This window comes from Suricata suricatta, chromosome 5 (assembly GCF_006229205.1).
Source record: "Suricata suricatta isolate VVHF042 chromosome 5, meerkat_22Aug2017_6uvM2_HiC, whole genome shotgun sequence".
NCBI lineage: Eukaryota > Metazoa > Chordata > Mammalia > Carnivora > Herpestidae > Suricata > Suricata suricatta.
Genome location: NC_043704.1, coordinates 49212740 through 49229391, shown reverse-complemented (window position 1 = coordinate 49229391; position 16652 = coordinate 49212740). Strand labels below are relative to the sequence as shown.

General features: G+C 38.3%; 1 protein-coding gene across 1 annotated transcript; it reads left to right on the top strand.

Annotated features, from left to right (window-relative positions):
- Positions 1-5: 5 nt before the first annotated feature.
- Positions 6-3025, top strand: LOC115291135 (zinc finger protein 260-like; the record flags this gene model as incomplete). Its single annotated transcript, XM_029938701.1, is given in 1 exon segment — positions 6-3025. A coding segment is annotated over 1 exon segment (1860 nt), but the record flags the coding sequence as incomplete, so codon positions are not given.
- Positions 3026-16652: the final 13627 nt, after the last annotated feature.

The window sequence follows — 16652 nt, the reverse complement described above, 5'->3', positions numbered from 1 at the left end:
ACCTGGGGACTCCTATTCCAGACTACGGTGGTGACTGGCATCCATGTGGGGAGGTCTCTGATCCAAGCGCCAACCTCATTCCACGTAAGAGTACACATTTAGGAGAGAATCACTCTAAATATGACGCATGTGAGGAAATACTTAACCAGTCCTCCAGTGCTGGTGATCAGAAGAGGATTCATGTGGTGAAAAGCCCATACACATGCAATGAACCTGGGAACATACTTAGTCAGTCATCAAGACTACATATCACTAAGAGAATCCGTGCTGGACAGAAAGGTGACGTTTGTAAGGAATGTGGCAAAGCCTTCAACAGGCTCTCAGTACTCATTCAACATCAGCGAGTGCACACTGGAGAGAAACCTTACGAATGTGAAGAAGGTGGTAAAACCTTTAATGATGCCTCATCAGGAAAAGTACAGAGACTAATCCGTACAGGAGAGAAACCTTACACACATAAAAAATGTGGGATGGCCTTTCCCCAACGCTCACCTCTTACCAAATATCACAGAACCCATACTGCTGAGAAACCTTACCAATGTAAGGAATGTGGCAAGTTCTTTAAATGGCTCTCAGTCCTTAATGTACATCACCGAATCCATACTGGAGAGAAACCTTACCAATGTAAAGAATGTAGCAAGGCCTTTACTCAGCAGTCAGACCTTAAGAAACATCACAAAATCCATACTGAAGAGAAACCCTACCAATGTACAGAATGTGGCAAGTTCTTTAAATGGCTCTCAGCCCTTAATGTACATCACCGAATCCATATTGCACAGAAACCTTACCAATGTAACAAATGTGGCAAGGCCTTTACTTGCCAGTCAGGCCTTAACAAACATCACAAAATCCATACTGGAGAGAAGCCTTACCAATGTAACGAATGTGGCAAGTTCTTTAAATGGCCCTCAGCCCTTAATGTACATCACCGAACCCATACTGGAGAGAAACCTTACCAATGTAAAGAATGTGGCAAGGCCTTTACTCAGCAGTCAGACCTTAAGAAACATCATAAAATCCATACTGGACAGAAGCCTTACCAATGTAACGAATGTGGCAAGGCCTTTACACAACAGGCAGGCCTTAGCAAACATCAGAAATTCCATACTGGACAGAAGCCTTACCAATGTAACGAATGTGGCAAGTCCTTTACTCAACAGTCAGGCCTTACCACACATCACAGAATCCATACTGGAGAGAAGCCTTACCAATGTAAAGAATGTGGGAAGGCCTTTACTCAGCAGTCAGGCCTTAACGCACATCATAAAATCCATACTGGAGAGAAGGCTTACCAATGCAAAAAATGTGGGAAATTCTTTACTCACCACTCAACCCTTACCAAACATCACAAAATCCATACTGGAGAGAAGCCTTACCAATGTAACGAATGTGGCAAATCCTTTACTCACCACACAACCCTTACCAAACATCACCGAATCCATACTGGAGAGAAACCTTATCAATGTAACGAATGTGGTAAGTCCTTTACTCGCCAGTCAGGCCTTAACAAACATCACAAAATCCATACTGGAGAGAACCCTTGCCAATATAATGAATGTGGAAAGGCCTTTAACTGGCCCTCTGACCTTAATGAACATCGCTGCATCCATACTGGAGAGAAGCCTTACCAATGCAAAGAATGTGGCAAATCCTTTACTCCCTACTCAACCCTTACCAAACATCACAGAATCCATACCAGAGAGAAACCCTACCAATGTAACGAATGTGGCAAGACCTTTACCAAGCACTCACACTTTATTGGACATAAAAGAATCCATTCTGGAGAGAAATGTTAGCAATGTGAGTAATGTGCCAAAGCATTTATCCAACACTCACCTTATGAAACATCACAGATTTCATACTAGCTTGAAGCTCTCCAAATCTTAGAATATGGCTAGATCTTTACGTGACCTTTACACTTTACTTGACGTCACAGAATTCATACTGGATGAAAACCTTCCCAATGTAAAAAATGCAGTAAGGTGTTTAATCACTTTTCAGCCTTTACGCAGTATCATACAATTCATCCTGGAGCAACTCTTCCAAATTTGAAGGCTGTGAGAAAGGTTTTGTGGACTGTTCACCCCTTGCTTCACATTGGAAACTTGATCCTGGAGAATAACCACTGAATACGACAGCATGTGGCAAGACTTCTAAGAACTGCTACACCCTGACTCCTGATCAGAGAAGGAATACTAGGAAAGATGTTGCAAATATACAGAATTTGGAGAGCATGTTAATTAGACCTGAAGCTTCATTCTATATCACAGAATTCATACTGGAGGAAAAACGTAAAATGTAAAGAATGTAGTTAAATGTGTATGACTGCTCAACCCTACTCAGGATCGCAGACTTTATACTGAGGAGAAACATTAAAAGTAAAGAATGTGTTCCACCTATAGCTGGAAGTCACAGCTTGCTCAATTCCATTGCTATCTTACAGCATAGAAAGAGAGAAAGAGAAGAGAAAATTGCAGTGCTTACATGCGGAGTTTGATCCTTCATCAATACTTGAAAAAACACATGAAATTTAAATTCTACATGATGACATCATGAATGAGGCACGGCTTTCATGCAATGTACACTCGTCAGTGCATGAAAGATGGTAACATTGAAGACATACTTAGAAAAATATAATTGAACATCAAATGTCAGTAAATGTCACCAAATTCACACTGGGAAGTAGTACATCAGACTCTATTCAGAAATATATCAAAATACTGATGATGATGAATAATACAAAGGTAAACTCGATGTATATGCTATTATGCCTCTAAAGATTAAATGGATTTGTTGTCGGGAGCCATTCTGACTCACAAGTTGAGAATTCTCCTTGTGAGGTTAAGGCAGGTTTGCAAGGTCTCCTTCCATCAAATGATGACCCACCTAGTTGTTTTTGCCTGAGCACCACCCTCCCTCCCACAAGGCCCCTTGTTGATTGGTGTCTGGAGTGACATGTCCCCTTATTCTGGCCCCAATACATGCTGATTGCACCTTGTGGAGGAACTTATTATAGGAACTTCTTCTTTTGTGATTATGGAAGCAACCATTGCATTTCCTGAGAATCCTGTTTTTCTTATGCTTCTCAAGTAAACAGGCTACTGAACCCTGCTCACAAAGAACTAACTTTTGCCTTTGCTATGCTAGAAACATTGTCTTCTATTTGAATGCTGAGGATACCTTCCTGCCCCAGATGATTAGAATCTAGATCCCTTACATCAATCATTATTGATAAAGATTATGCATGAATCTTCTACAAATCTATGTTCTGGTAAATTGTTACCTATCAAAGAATTTTATCATCAGAAATCATTGTCTAAGGCAAATGCCATGTCTGTGCTATCCCCTGTACATTTGACCATAAATAAAGCTGAGTCTCAGTCAGTGCGGAGATGCCTGCCTGTTGATCAGAAAGAATCTTGTGTTTCTCTCATCCGTCCTTTTCACCAACAGCATCCATCCCTCAGGGAACCCTGGACCTGCTGGAGCTGAACTCCAGCACCGTTAGTTATAAGGAAAATGCTCACATAATCACAGAGCCAGTAGGTCTCAGAGCCAGCTAGAGATCCAGGAGAACTGATGGGTCCGCTCTAGTCTGGGAGGCATGAGCTAAATGGCATAGTTCTAGTATGAAGGTGGCAGCTTGAGACCCAGGAAGAGTCAGCATTTCAGTTTGAATCTGAAGGGAGGAAAAAAGTCAATGTCCCAGTCTGAAGATCATCAGGAAGAATTCCCTCTCACTAAGGGAGAACTTGGCCATTAACTGACTGGATGAGGCCCACCCTCACTGAGGAGGGCAAGCTGCTTTAGTCTACCCGTCTTTACTCAGGCTAAGTGTTAACCTTATTCAAAACCACCCTCACAAAACACCCAGAATAATGTTTGACCAAATATCTTAGCACCCTTGGGCCCTGTTGAATTGACACATAAAATTAACCATGACAGGATCATAACTCTACTAAACAAGAATATAAACTTCCCAATAAATTGATGTGAATAAAATCCTCAAAATGTCAATAGTAAATGGCAGCTTCCAGTCTAAACTTGTATGTATAGTATATATATTCATATATATACATGCATATTACTTATATGAAATTATTATTCTTAATAAATTAAGGGATAATTTTAGGTGTTGTTCCTGTTATATATAAATCACAAAATTCCATCTCTCAAAAAAGGTTGAGTCCTATCTACCATTGGACATGGTGAAATTATATTTTGAGTATTCATATACTTGTATCAACATTAAACCTCTAGGTAATAATTAGTGGCAATAATTAATGTGTTTTCATTATTCATATATCGTAAACATGGTTCATGTTCTTAGTATTAAGAATGAGGCTTAGCAGTTAGTAGTGCTTAAGAAAAATTGATTCAGTATCTAATGGATAGTTGATACCTGTCACAACACAGCATTTTATATACTGTTAAGTGAAACTGCAATATAATTTAAGTTTATTTTGGGAGTGTTTGCTGTATAATGGGATCTAATGAAATGTTTAGAGGTGCAGTAGGCATGACTTTGAGTAGATAATGAAAGAAAATGCAAAATGCTTATTGACTCATGATGTGGTTTCATCTTAGCTTGGGCAAACCATGCAGTATTTAATACATAGTAGCAGAATATTTACTATTGAGGCTTGAAAACATGTGAGTTCTTTGTGTGCAATCTTTCATTTATGCATGTGAGAAGGCTTTCTTTTTTTTAATATTTTTACATTGTAGTACTTGTTTTGCTTGTTGGTGGTGTTTGCTTATTTAATACATTCCGTCAAGAACAGAAATTACATGCTGTTTTTTTTTCCCCTAGGAAGTGTGTCTTGGGTTTTTCCCTTATTATTTTCTTTACTTTTTTTTTTCTTTTCCTCTTTTTTTGGTGGTGGAGGTGGTTATGTTTAAATGAAGTTGATTTTACAGCACCAAAGACTTAATCTTCCATTTCCTATATAAAAGGTAGCTACTTTTTTGCATGGACCTCAAGTATATTGTAGTGTAGAGGTGGAATTTAAGGAAAGGTATTAAGCAGGCTGTGTTTTAGCTTATGGACAAGTAATAAATTGTATCATTTATCTTGAATGTATCATAGATCAGCTGCTATATAACGATTGCCACTTCAGATAGCTGTAAAATTAGGTGATTAACTAGTTGTTACTTAACCTAATTTCTGTATAAGTCTAATTACATGAAACAGAAGTTGGGGTTTTGATTTTTTACTTTGCTTTTCTGTTTGGAGTGTCATTGTAACTACAGTATTGTAAATGATGGAAAATAATTGCATATGTCCAAAAACATTGTGATATAAAAAAAACTAAAAAAAAGGATCAGGCTTAGGAAGTCTTATTTATTAATTAAAGTTAATGTATGAATCTGGTGGCTGGCCCAGAATCTACCACCACAATACCCCACAGGGATGTGGTCGACCTGGTTGTGGTAAACCACGTCGGTGGGCAAAGGCCATCTGATCTTTTGTAAACCCAAGTGTATTTTTAAAGGTGATGGGCATTGGAAAGTCATAATGTTACTAATAAAAGGGCAAAGACCAGGCTCTATGTTTATGGGTACAAAACAGTATTTTCAGAACTTAGACGAAACTATATAACTCATTTTTTAAAATTAGGCAAAATCCTTCCTATGAGGGTGCTCAGGAGTTTAAGTGCCATGGAATACTGACAGAATAAAACACCTCATCTATATGCAGTTAAAAATATTTTTGAAAAAAACCCCAAGCTATTGAAACAGAAGAAAATTTAATGATGAACTTTGAATCCTGGTCATGGAAATGACGTGTTCTATTACTTATATAATTCCCTAAGATTATAAAGTGCTAGCAAGTACTTGTCATATTTGGGGTGCAAATTTTAATATTGAAGCATCAGGAAAACGTGTCTTATTATGCCTTTCGTTTTTAATTTGTGAATTATCTGAAAGATTTGACAACCTGAAAAATACCCATTTAAAAACTTTATATGAATTTTTTAAATTGTAATTATCTAGTTGTTTTTTATTATATGTGCAGGTATATATATTTATAAGGGCATATGTGTATTTTTTGTATATGTGAGTATACATGTGTTACATGTGTACATGTAGGTGTACTATTCAGGAACATATATGCATAATAATTATTACATGTGTATTTGCATGCATGTGTATTATATATGAACAGCAATGATGATATGTGTGCATGTGTATTATTGGATAAAAGTTATATATAAAATTCCTGTTTCCACTAGGTATTAAATAATATAGCAAATGCTGCTAACAGCAAATATTTAAAGTCTAGCAACAGCTGTTTACCTGTGTTAAGGCCTTTGACAGCCATGACTGTGATTGCCCACACTAATTTTCAACATATCGAATGAAAGCCTCTACAGTTAATGTGATTGTAGGCTGATTGTCATTAGTCCAGTCTTATGTCATAGTTAAGAAAAAAAAGTAAGAAACTTTAAATGAGAAGTTTCTGAAGGACAAACCAGATGCCACTTTTTGTTATAGGATTGTGGAGAAGAGTCAATGAGTTGCTGATTTCTTGGTTAGTGAAGAATTTCATTGGAGAATAATAGGCAAAAGGATTAGGACTTTATAAGGGCATATGATATGTATAGTTAAAGTTTAATCCTATGTATTTAAAAAAAGTTACCTACTAGAATTGAGAAACCAATTTATTTTTTTATAGTTTATTGTCAAGTTGGTTTCCATATAAATACTCAGTGCTCGTCCCCACAAGTGTGCCCACCGCCATGCCCATCACCCCCCTTCCCCACCCCACCCCCATTAGCCCTCAGTTTGTTCTCAGTATTCAAGAGTCTCTCATGGTTTGTGTCCCTCCCTCTCCCCAACTATTTTTCCCCCTTCTCCTCCAACGTGGTCCTCTGTTGAGTTTCTCCTGTTCCATTTATGAGTGAAAACATATGGTATCTCTCCTTCTTCCCCTGATTCACTACACTTAGCACGACTCCCTTGAGTTCCATCCATGTTGCACGAATACCCAGATTTCATCCTTTCTCATTGCCATGTAGTATTCCTTTGTATATATAAATTACGTCTTCTTAGTCCATTCATCAGTTGATGGACACTTAGCCTCTTTCCATGATTTGACTATTGTTGAAAGTGCTGCTATGAACATTGGGGTACATGTACCCTTATGCATCAGCACTCCTGTATCCCTTGGGTAAATCCCTAGCAGTGCTCTTGCTGGGTCATAGGGGAGTTCTATCATTAATTGTTTTGAGGGACTTATACACTGTTTTCCAGAGTAGCTACACCAGTTTACATTTCCACCAACAGTGAGGAGGGTGCCCATCTCCACATCCGTGCCAACATCTATAATCTCCTGATTTATTCATTTTAGCCATTCTGACTGGCATGACTTGGTATCTCAGTGTGGTTTTGATTTGTATTTCGCTGATGATGAGTGATTCTGAGCATCGTTTCATGTGTCTGTTGGCCATCTGGATGTCCTCCTTGGAGGAAGTGTCTATTCATGTGTTCTGCCCAGTTCTTACTGGATTATTTGTTTTTCGAGTGTGGAATTTGGGTGAGTTCCTTGTAGATTTTGGATATAGCCCTTACTCTGTTATGTCATTTGCAACTATCTTTTCCCATTCTGTGGGGTGCCTATTAGTTTTCTTGATGTTTCCTTTGCCGTGCAGAAGCTTTTCATCTTGATGAGGTTCCAATAGTTCATTTTTGCTCTTGATTCCCTTGCCTTTGGGGATGTGTCAGGTAAGATATTGCTGTAGTTGAGGTCAAGGAGATTGTTTCCTGGTTTCTCCTCCTGAGTTTTGATGGTTTCCTGTCTCACATGCAGGTCCTTCAGCCATTTTGAGTTTCTTTTTGTGTATAGTGTAAGAAAGTGGTCTAGCTTCACTCTTCTGCATGTTCTGTCCTCGTTTCCCAGCATTATCTGTTAAAGAGGCTGTCTTTTTTTTCATTGGATATACCCTTTTCTGCTTTGTCAAAGATTAATTGGCCATACACTTGTGGGTCCAGTTCTGGGCTCTCTATTCTATTCCACTGGTCTATGTGTCTGTCTTTATGCCAATACCATAGTGTCTTGATGATGACAGCTTTGCGTTAGAGACTAATGTCTGAAATTGTGATGCCTCCTGTTTTGGTTTCTTCTTCAATATTATTTTGGCTATTTGGGGTCTTTTGTGGTTCCATACAAATTTTAGGATCTTTATTCTAGCTTTAAGAAGAATTTTGATGCAATTTTGATTGGGATTGCATTGAATGTGTAGATTGCTCTGGATAATAATGACATGTTAACAATGTTTATTCTTCCAATCCATGAGCATGGAATATTTTCCATTTCTTTGTGTCTTCTTCAATTCCCTTTGTAAGTTTTATAAAGTTTTCATCATACAGATCTTTTATTACTTTGGTTAGGTTTATTCCTAGGTATTTTGTGTGTGTGTGTGTGTGTGTGTGTGTGTGTGTGTGTGTGTGTGTGTTTGTGTTTGCAGTTGTGAATGGGATCAGTCTCTTCATATCTCTTTCTGTTGCTTCATTGTTGGTGTATAGAAGTGCAACCGATTTCTGTAGGTTGATTTGGTCCCCTGCGACTTTGCTGAATTAATGGATTAGTTCTCATAGGCTTCTTGTGGAGTCTCAGGTGTACCATGTAGAGTATCATGTCGTCTGCAAAAAGTGAAAGATTGACTTCATTTTCACAAATTCTGATGCCTCTTATTTCCTATTGTTTTCTGATTACAAATGCTAGGACATTCAGCACTATGTTAAACAATGGTGGTGAGAGTGGACATCCCTGTCATGTTCCTGATCTCAGGGGGAAAGCTCTCAGCTTTTCCCCATTGAGGATGATATTAGCTATGGGCTTTTCTTAACTGGCTTTTATGATGTGTAAGTAAGTTCCTTCTATGCCTACTTTCTTGAAGGTTGTTGTTAAGAAAGGATGCTATATTTTGTCAAATTCTTTATCTGCATTTATCAATTGGATCATATGGTTTTAATCTTTTCTTTTGTTTATGTGATATATCACATTGATTGATTTGCAAATATTGAATGAGTCCTGTAACACTGGAATGAATCCCACTTGATCATGCTTGATCATAATGGATAATTCTTTTTATATGCTGTTGAATTCAATTTGCTAGTATCTTGTTGAGTATTTTTGCATCTGCATTCATCAAGGATACTGCCCTGCACTTCTCTTTTTTTGGTAGGTCTCTGTCTGGTTTGGGAATCAAGAGATGCTTGCTTCGTAGAATGAGTCCAGAGGTTTTTCTTCTATTTCTATTTTTTCAAATAGCTTGAGAACAATGGATATTAGGTCTGATTGGAATGTCTGGTAGAATACCCCATGGAAGCCACCTGGCCCCGGGCTGTTATTTTTGGGAGATTTTTGATAACTGATTCAATTTCATTACTGGTTATGAGTCTGTTCAGATTTTCTATCCCTTCCCATTTGGATTTCGTTAATGCATGTGTGTTTTGGAATATTTCCGTTTCTTCTAGTTGTCCAGTTTGTTGGCATATAATTTTTCATAGTATTCCCTGATAATTGCTTGTATTTCTGAGGGACTGGTTGTAAGATATCCATTTTCATTCGTGATTTTGTCTATTTGGGTGTTCTCTCTTTTATTTTTGAGAAATCTGGCTAGACATTTAACAATTTTATTTATTTTTTCAAAAAAATTATCTCTTGGTTTCATTGATTTGCTCAATTGGTTTTTTGGATTTTATATTGTTTATTTCTGCCCTGATCTTTATTATTCTCTTTTTCTGCTGGGTTTGAGGTGCTCTTGCTGCTCTCCTTCTAGTTTCTTTAGCTGTACTGTTAGATTTTTTTATTTTTGGTTTTTCTGGTTTGTTGAAATAGGCCTGGATTGCAATAAACTTGCCTCTTAGGGCTGCCTTTGCTGCATCCCTAAGAGTTTGGATTGTTGTATTTTCATTTTCATTTGTTTTCATATATTTTTTAATTTTTTCTGTAATTGCCTGATTGGCCCATTTGTTCTTTAGTAGGGTGTTCTTTAACCTCCTTATTTTTGGAGGTTTTTCAGACTTTTTCCTGTGATTGATTTCAAGTTTCATAGCATTGTGATCTGAAAGTGTGCATGGTATGATCTCAATTTGTTTATATTTATGGAGGGCTGCTTTATGACCCAGTATGTGCACTATATTGGAGAATGTACCAGGCACACTTGAGAAGAAAGTCAATTCCATAGCTTCAGGATGTAGAATTCTAAATACATCTGTCAAATCCATCTGGTTCAACGTGTTGTTCAGGTTCATTGTTTCTTTACTGATTTTCTGTCTGGTTGGTCTATCCATTGCTGTATGTGGAGTGAGTATTAAAATCCTCTGCAATTAGCACATTCTTATCAATAACATTGTTTCTGTTTGTGATTAATTGTTTTATATATTTGGGTGCTTCTGAATTTGGTGTGTAGATGTTTATAATTGTTAGCTCTTCCTGATGGATAGACCCTGTAATTATTGTATAATGCCCTTCTTCAACTCTTGTTACTGCCTTTCCTTTAAAGTCCAGTTTGTCTGATATAAGTATGGCTACTCTGGCTTTCTTTTAACTTTGTCGCAAGATAGATATTTCTCCATCCCCTTACGTTCAATCTCAACATGTCCTCAGGTCTTAAATGAATTTCTTATAGACAGCAAATAGATGGATTTCATTTTTTTTATCCATTCTGCTACCCTAAGTCATTTGGTTGGAGCATTTAGTTCCATTTACATTCAGTGTTATGATTGAAATATATGGGTCTAGAGTCATTGTGTTCTCTGTAGGATTCGTACTTGTAGTGGTGTCTCTGGTACCTTGTGTTCCTAGCAACATTTCCCTCAGAGTTCCCCTTAGGATTTCTGGTAGGGCTGGTTTAGTGGTAATGAATTCTTTCAAGTGTTGTTTATTTGTGAAAACTTTTATCTCTCCTTCTATGCTGAATGGCAGGCTTGCTGGATAAAGGATTCTTGGCTGCATATTTTTCCTGTTCATCACATTGAAGATTTCCTGCCATTCCTGTGTGGCCTGACAACTTTCAGTAGAGAGGTCTGCAACTACTTTGATAGGTTTCCCTTTGCCATTTTATCTGTAGCTGCTTTCAGAATTCTCTTTAACCTTATATTTTGCTAGGTTCATTCAGACATATTGTGCAGAAGACCGATTCAAGTTACATCTGAGACGGTTCTCTCTGCTTCTTGGATTTCGGTAGCTGTTTCCTTCCCCTCAATTGGGGAAGTTCTTGGCTATAATTTTTTCAAGTATTCCTTCAGCCACTTTCTCTCGTTCTTCAGCAATTCCTTTTACGGGTATTGTTCCCTTTGATTGTCACTCAGTTCTCTAATTCTCCTTTTGTGTTCTTGGATCAATTTATCTCCTTTTTTCTCAGTTTTCCCTTTTTCTATAATTGTGTCTTCTAATTCACCTATTCTTTTCCCTGCCTGTTCAGTTCGTGCAGCGGTTCCCTCCATTTTATTATGCACCTCATTTATAGCATTTTTTCACTGATCAGAACTATTTTAAGGTGCATAGTCTCTGCAGCAAAGCTTCTATGATGTCTTCCATGCCTTTTTCAAGCTCAGCAGTTAATTTTATGACAATCGTTTTTTCTTGCTCAGTTATGTTGCTTAGATCTGTTTTCACCAATTCTGTAGCTGTGACTTCCTCCTGGAATTTCTTTAGAGGAGAGTGTTTTTGTTTCATCGTTTTGGCTCGTTTTCTGTCTCTTGTCAGTTTAAAAAGAACTGTTATGTGCTCTCCACCTGTGAGTATTGCTATATTAAAGGAGGCTCGCTGACTTTCAAGGACCTGTCTATTCAGGAAGTGTTCTTTCAGTGGTTTCCCTTGGTCTCTCTCGTTGTACCTTTGGTTATTTTATTTCCTGACTCATAGTGATATTTGGGACTCTCCACCATGTGTACTTTGGCTTGTTACTTGAGGTAGCCCTGGAACAGAAAACACACAGACAAATAGGGAACAAAAGCACAGAAATGTAGAAACAAATGAAAAAAACAGGCAAACCAAAAGGGAGAGGAAAAAAAGACAAAGGGCAATTTAAAAGCAGAATGCCAGAGATCCCAGTTATAAATAAAGAGCAGGGTAGAGGCAGTGCGGATGGAAGAGCATATACAAAGAGAAGTGACAGGGATGGGAAAAAAGAGAAATTGAACTTTGACCTGGATAATGTTACCCTGAGAAATTATATAGTCTGATTACTTCAGAGAGAAAGGAAGGTAATGACGGAGGTGTAGAATATATTTCAAGAGAGTGAATTAGGGGTGCCTGAGTGGCTCAGTCAGTTAAGTGTTGGACTTTGACTCAGGTCATGATCTCACGTAGTGGGTTCAAGCCCCGTATCGGGCTCTGTGCTGACAGCTCAGAGCTTGGAGCCTGCTTCCGATTCTGTGTCTCCCTCTCTCTCCGCTGCTCCCTGCTCATGCCCTGTCTCTCTCTGTATGAAAAAGAAATAAAACATTAAAAAAGTAAAAAAAAAAAAAAAAAAGAGAATGAATGAGATATGACTGTTTAAGCAAACCTTTAACCTGAATACCCACTCCAGGGGAGGGGAAAGATAAGAATGAGTTAAGGGAGATATATCTGAATTGCAAGAATTGATCTAAGTTAATCACGGGAATACATCAGTGCTGGTTTTGGGGGGAGGCCTTGGGTGTTTCCACAGCATCCATCCAGCTCTGGTAACAAAGCAGCTAGGCAAGGCAGATGGGTGTGGTTTAGTGTAGGCGGATCTCGCCTGCACTGAGGGTCTCTGGGGCTGCTCCCTGAGGTCCCACCTTGGTGGTTGTGGGGAGTAAAACGGCAGCCCCCCTGTCCCTTTCCAAATCAAGTTTTGTAATCACTCTTTTGGGTCTTATCTTACTCTGCCCTTGGCATAGCCAAGGTGGGCATTGCTCTATGTTCCGCGACCGGCCTCGTTTTCAGCTCTTATTCCATGTGCAGTAATGATGGTGACTGAAAGGTAACCCCGGAATCCCAGGCCAGGGCCCCTCCTTGCTGGGGATCAAGTAGGGGAGCAGTTTCTCCTGATGCCTATTGAGTCCTTTGCATACAGTCTGTACCTGAGGGAATTTCTGGGCCCAGAGCACACAGCCCAAAGGAGCCTCCGCAGTTAGAGATAGTATCTCTCTCTGAATGCCCTGTGGTTAGAGGTGGGATGATAGGACCCCTCTCTTTCCTGGCCCAGGTTTTTCTCTTTTCCAGGGACAGTTGTTAAGAGCAGTTTTGGTCACTTTTTTTCCCTTTGTCTCTCTGCAGAGGGGGCTCCCTACCCTCCGTGCTTCTGTGTCTCTGATGCTTTTATCTTCCCCAGTTCTCTATCATGCACCTATGAGGCTGTCTTAGTGGACTCTGTCTGTTTCCCTCCCAGACTCTTGTGGTTCAGTGTCTTTTGGCTTCAGCCCTTCTTCGTATGATAGATGCAGGTGAGAGTTACGGAACTCCCTATTTCTCCACCATCTTGACCTCTCACCTGGAAACCAATTTAAACAGCAAAGAATATCAGAAACAAAATTTCAAAGATTAAATCAAAGTTATAAAACAAGAAATGAAATTGTAAAATGTCACCCCTCTTAATTTAATTTATGAATGAAATTAATAAACTAATAAAAATACTAATATATTTGGGGGTGGTGATATGTTTTTAAAGTTTTTTCTGTGTTATTTTTAGCGCTGATCAAAATGTGTTGAAGTACATATTTCGTTATCTTTACAGATTTCTTACAATAACTCACAGCCTAGATGAATTTTTTTTCACTCAAATGTCTCTACATGGCTGTGTCATATTGTAATTTTGTTTACTATCAGTGGACCATTTAATCCAATCAAAAATAATACAAACACAATTTAATTCTAGCAGATGCAATGAAAAAGAAACATTCACAAGGATTATATTTAAATTAGCTATGTTCAAACAGTATTTTTATGAAATATAATTCTGTCACAATTCAATAAGAGCAGCTGTAGAATCAATTAAGTGACAAGGTAAATTTGGTTTTTGTTTAGAATGCTAGGAGGGGAGAAGGGCAAAGGGAGGAGAGAGAATCGACAGCAGGCTCCATGCTCAGTGTGAAGCTTGACACAAGGTTTGATCCCATGATGCTGGGATCATGACCTGAGCTGAAATCAGGAGTCTGATGCTCAACCAAGTGAGTCATTAAAATTTTTACAAAATACAAGCCATACTTTTAAAGAGAGATAACTTGCAAATGTCCTACTGTGATTTGGGGCTTTGGGGTTTGGCTGCTTTGAAAGCTGAATCAAACCCACATATGACTCCAGGTCCCTGAGGCCACAGCTTAATCCTTCTATTCCTCTGGGACCCAAAAATCCAGGGGGCCCTCCAGTGCTCTAGGACCTGTTTCATAAAAGATTGTCATCCAAACTATACAAATAACTCTTAAAACTCACCAATAAGCAGACAAACAACCCAATTTTTAAGATGTGTAAGATTTGAATAGGTCCCTCCCCAAGAAGATACATGGATAGCAAATAAGAATATAAGAAGACGATCAACATCATGTGTCAATAGGAAATTGCAAATTAGGACAAAGGGATATGACTACACACCTATTACAATGGATGAAATCCAGAACACTGACAACACCAGATGCCCGTGAGGATGTAGAGCAACAGGAACTCTCTCTCATTGCTAGTGGGATGCAGAGTTGTACAGCCACTTTGGAGGACAGTTTGACAGTTTCTTACAAAACTAAGCATACTCTTACCATATCGTCCTGCAATCAAATGGTATTTTCTCAAATGAGTTAAAAACCGATGTTTATCTATGCAACAGCCTGCACAGGGATGACTGTAGCAGCTTTATTCATAATTGCCAACTTGTATAAACAACCGAGAAGTAGATGATTGGATAAATAAACCGTGCTGCGTTCAGGCAATGGAATATTATTCAGTGCTAAAAACAAATGAGCTATCAATGGGGTGCCTGGGCAGCTCAGTTGGTTAAGGAACTGATTACGCTCAGGTCATGATCTCATCATTCCTGAGATTGAGCCCAGCATCTGGCTCTATGATCAGTGCAGAGCCTGCTTGGGATTCTCTTTCCGTCTCTCTCTGTCCCCTCCCATTTGTTCGATCTCTCTCTCTCTCCTTCAAAGTAAATAAAGAAACATTAACAAAAATAAAAAATAAAAAGAAATGTGCTATCAAGACACAAATAGACATGGAAGAATCTTAAGTGCATATTATTAAGTGAAAGAATTCAATGGCTACATATGGTTCCAAATGTATGACATTCTGGAAAAGGGAAAACTATGGAGATAGTAAAAGGATCAGTGGTTGTCAAGAGATTGAGGGGAAGGAAAGATAAATAGGTAGAGCCCAGAAGATTTTTAGGAAAGTGAGACCATTCTGTACATTACTATAGTAAAGGATACATGTCACCATACATTTGCAAAGACCCATAGAGTTAAAAAAACCAAGAAAATGAATCCTAATGTAAACAGTGGACTTTGGTCGATAATGGCGTGTCAGTGTTTGTTCATCAATTGTAACAAGTGTACTGTGTACCACTCTGGAGCAGGATGTTGAGGATGTAGGAGGCTGTGCATGCATAGGGGCAGGGAATTCACGGGAATTCTCTGTACCTTCCACTCAACTGAACCAAAAATAAATTGAGAGAAAGAGAGAAGAGGAAGGTAAAGAAGAGAAGGGGAGAGAAGGGAGAAGAAGGGAGACAATCAGGCCAGAGAATCAATTCTGGGGGCTAGAAAGTTCTTCATTGGAAGGCAAAACTGATCAAATAAACCACATATACCAAACTAGCCTCTACACTGGGAAACCTGTATTCAATTATCTGAAATGTCTTTCAATGTGAAAATTGTAGAGCCATATTCTGGATCTCCTGAACCAGAACTTCTTAGTGCTAGCAGTTGGTAGTCTGCAGTTTATCAGGCTTTTCAAGCTGTTTTTATATACTATAAAGTTTGAGAATCACTCTCTATGCCAACACATTTTTTTTTTGGTACAAAAGCCAACACCAAATTGATTCCAAGTAAGTTTTAATAACTTACTTTCTTATAGGTAACAATCAACAAGCTTAAAACTCATGAAAAATCATTAAATCATCTACATATTCTTTTCTCATATTTCATTAATACAATAAGCCATGTAAATAATACTGAAGTAGATTTACTGGCGAAATACATATATCATTCTGACACCTTTTAGTAAGAAGGAATAAAAGCATAAATGATTTGAAATTGGGCAGCATGGTACAAGTGTAAGAATGAATCATTTGTAGAAGTGAAATCTTTACCAACATTATTTTACTATAAGACATGCTAAGAATATCTTAAACAATAGACAGAAATATTTTGCTGTTTAAAGTTTTTAAACAATCATGAAGGCACTGTTCAGCTTTGTGTGTTTATCTGATAAAAACAGCTAAATGTATCCTCCCCATACTTCCTGTTTGTATATTTAAGAATACCGCACACAGTTACGCTAATAGATCTTTTGTACGTAATTGCCCATAAATGCAGCTTGGCTGGAAGAGCACACCTGCACCTGATTGCTCAGCATTTCAGGTATAGTGGTATCACACTGGTTAGAGAACAGGGACTCTAAAGCAGTCTCAATCTAAGGGGCAAAGTCTTAATGCCAGTGTTACATATGGAAAGCTCCACCACAA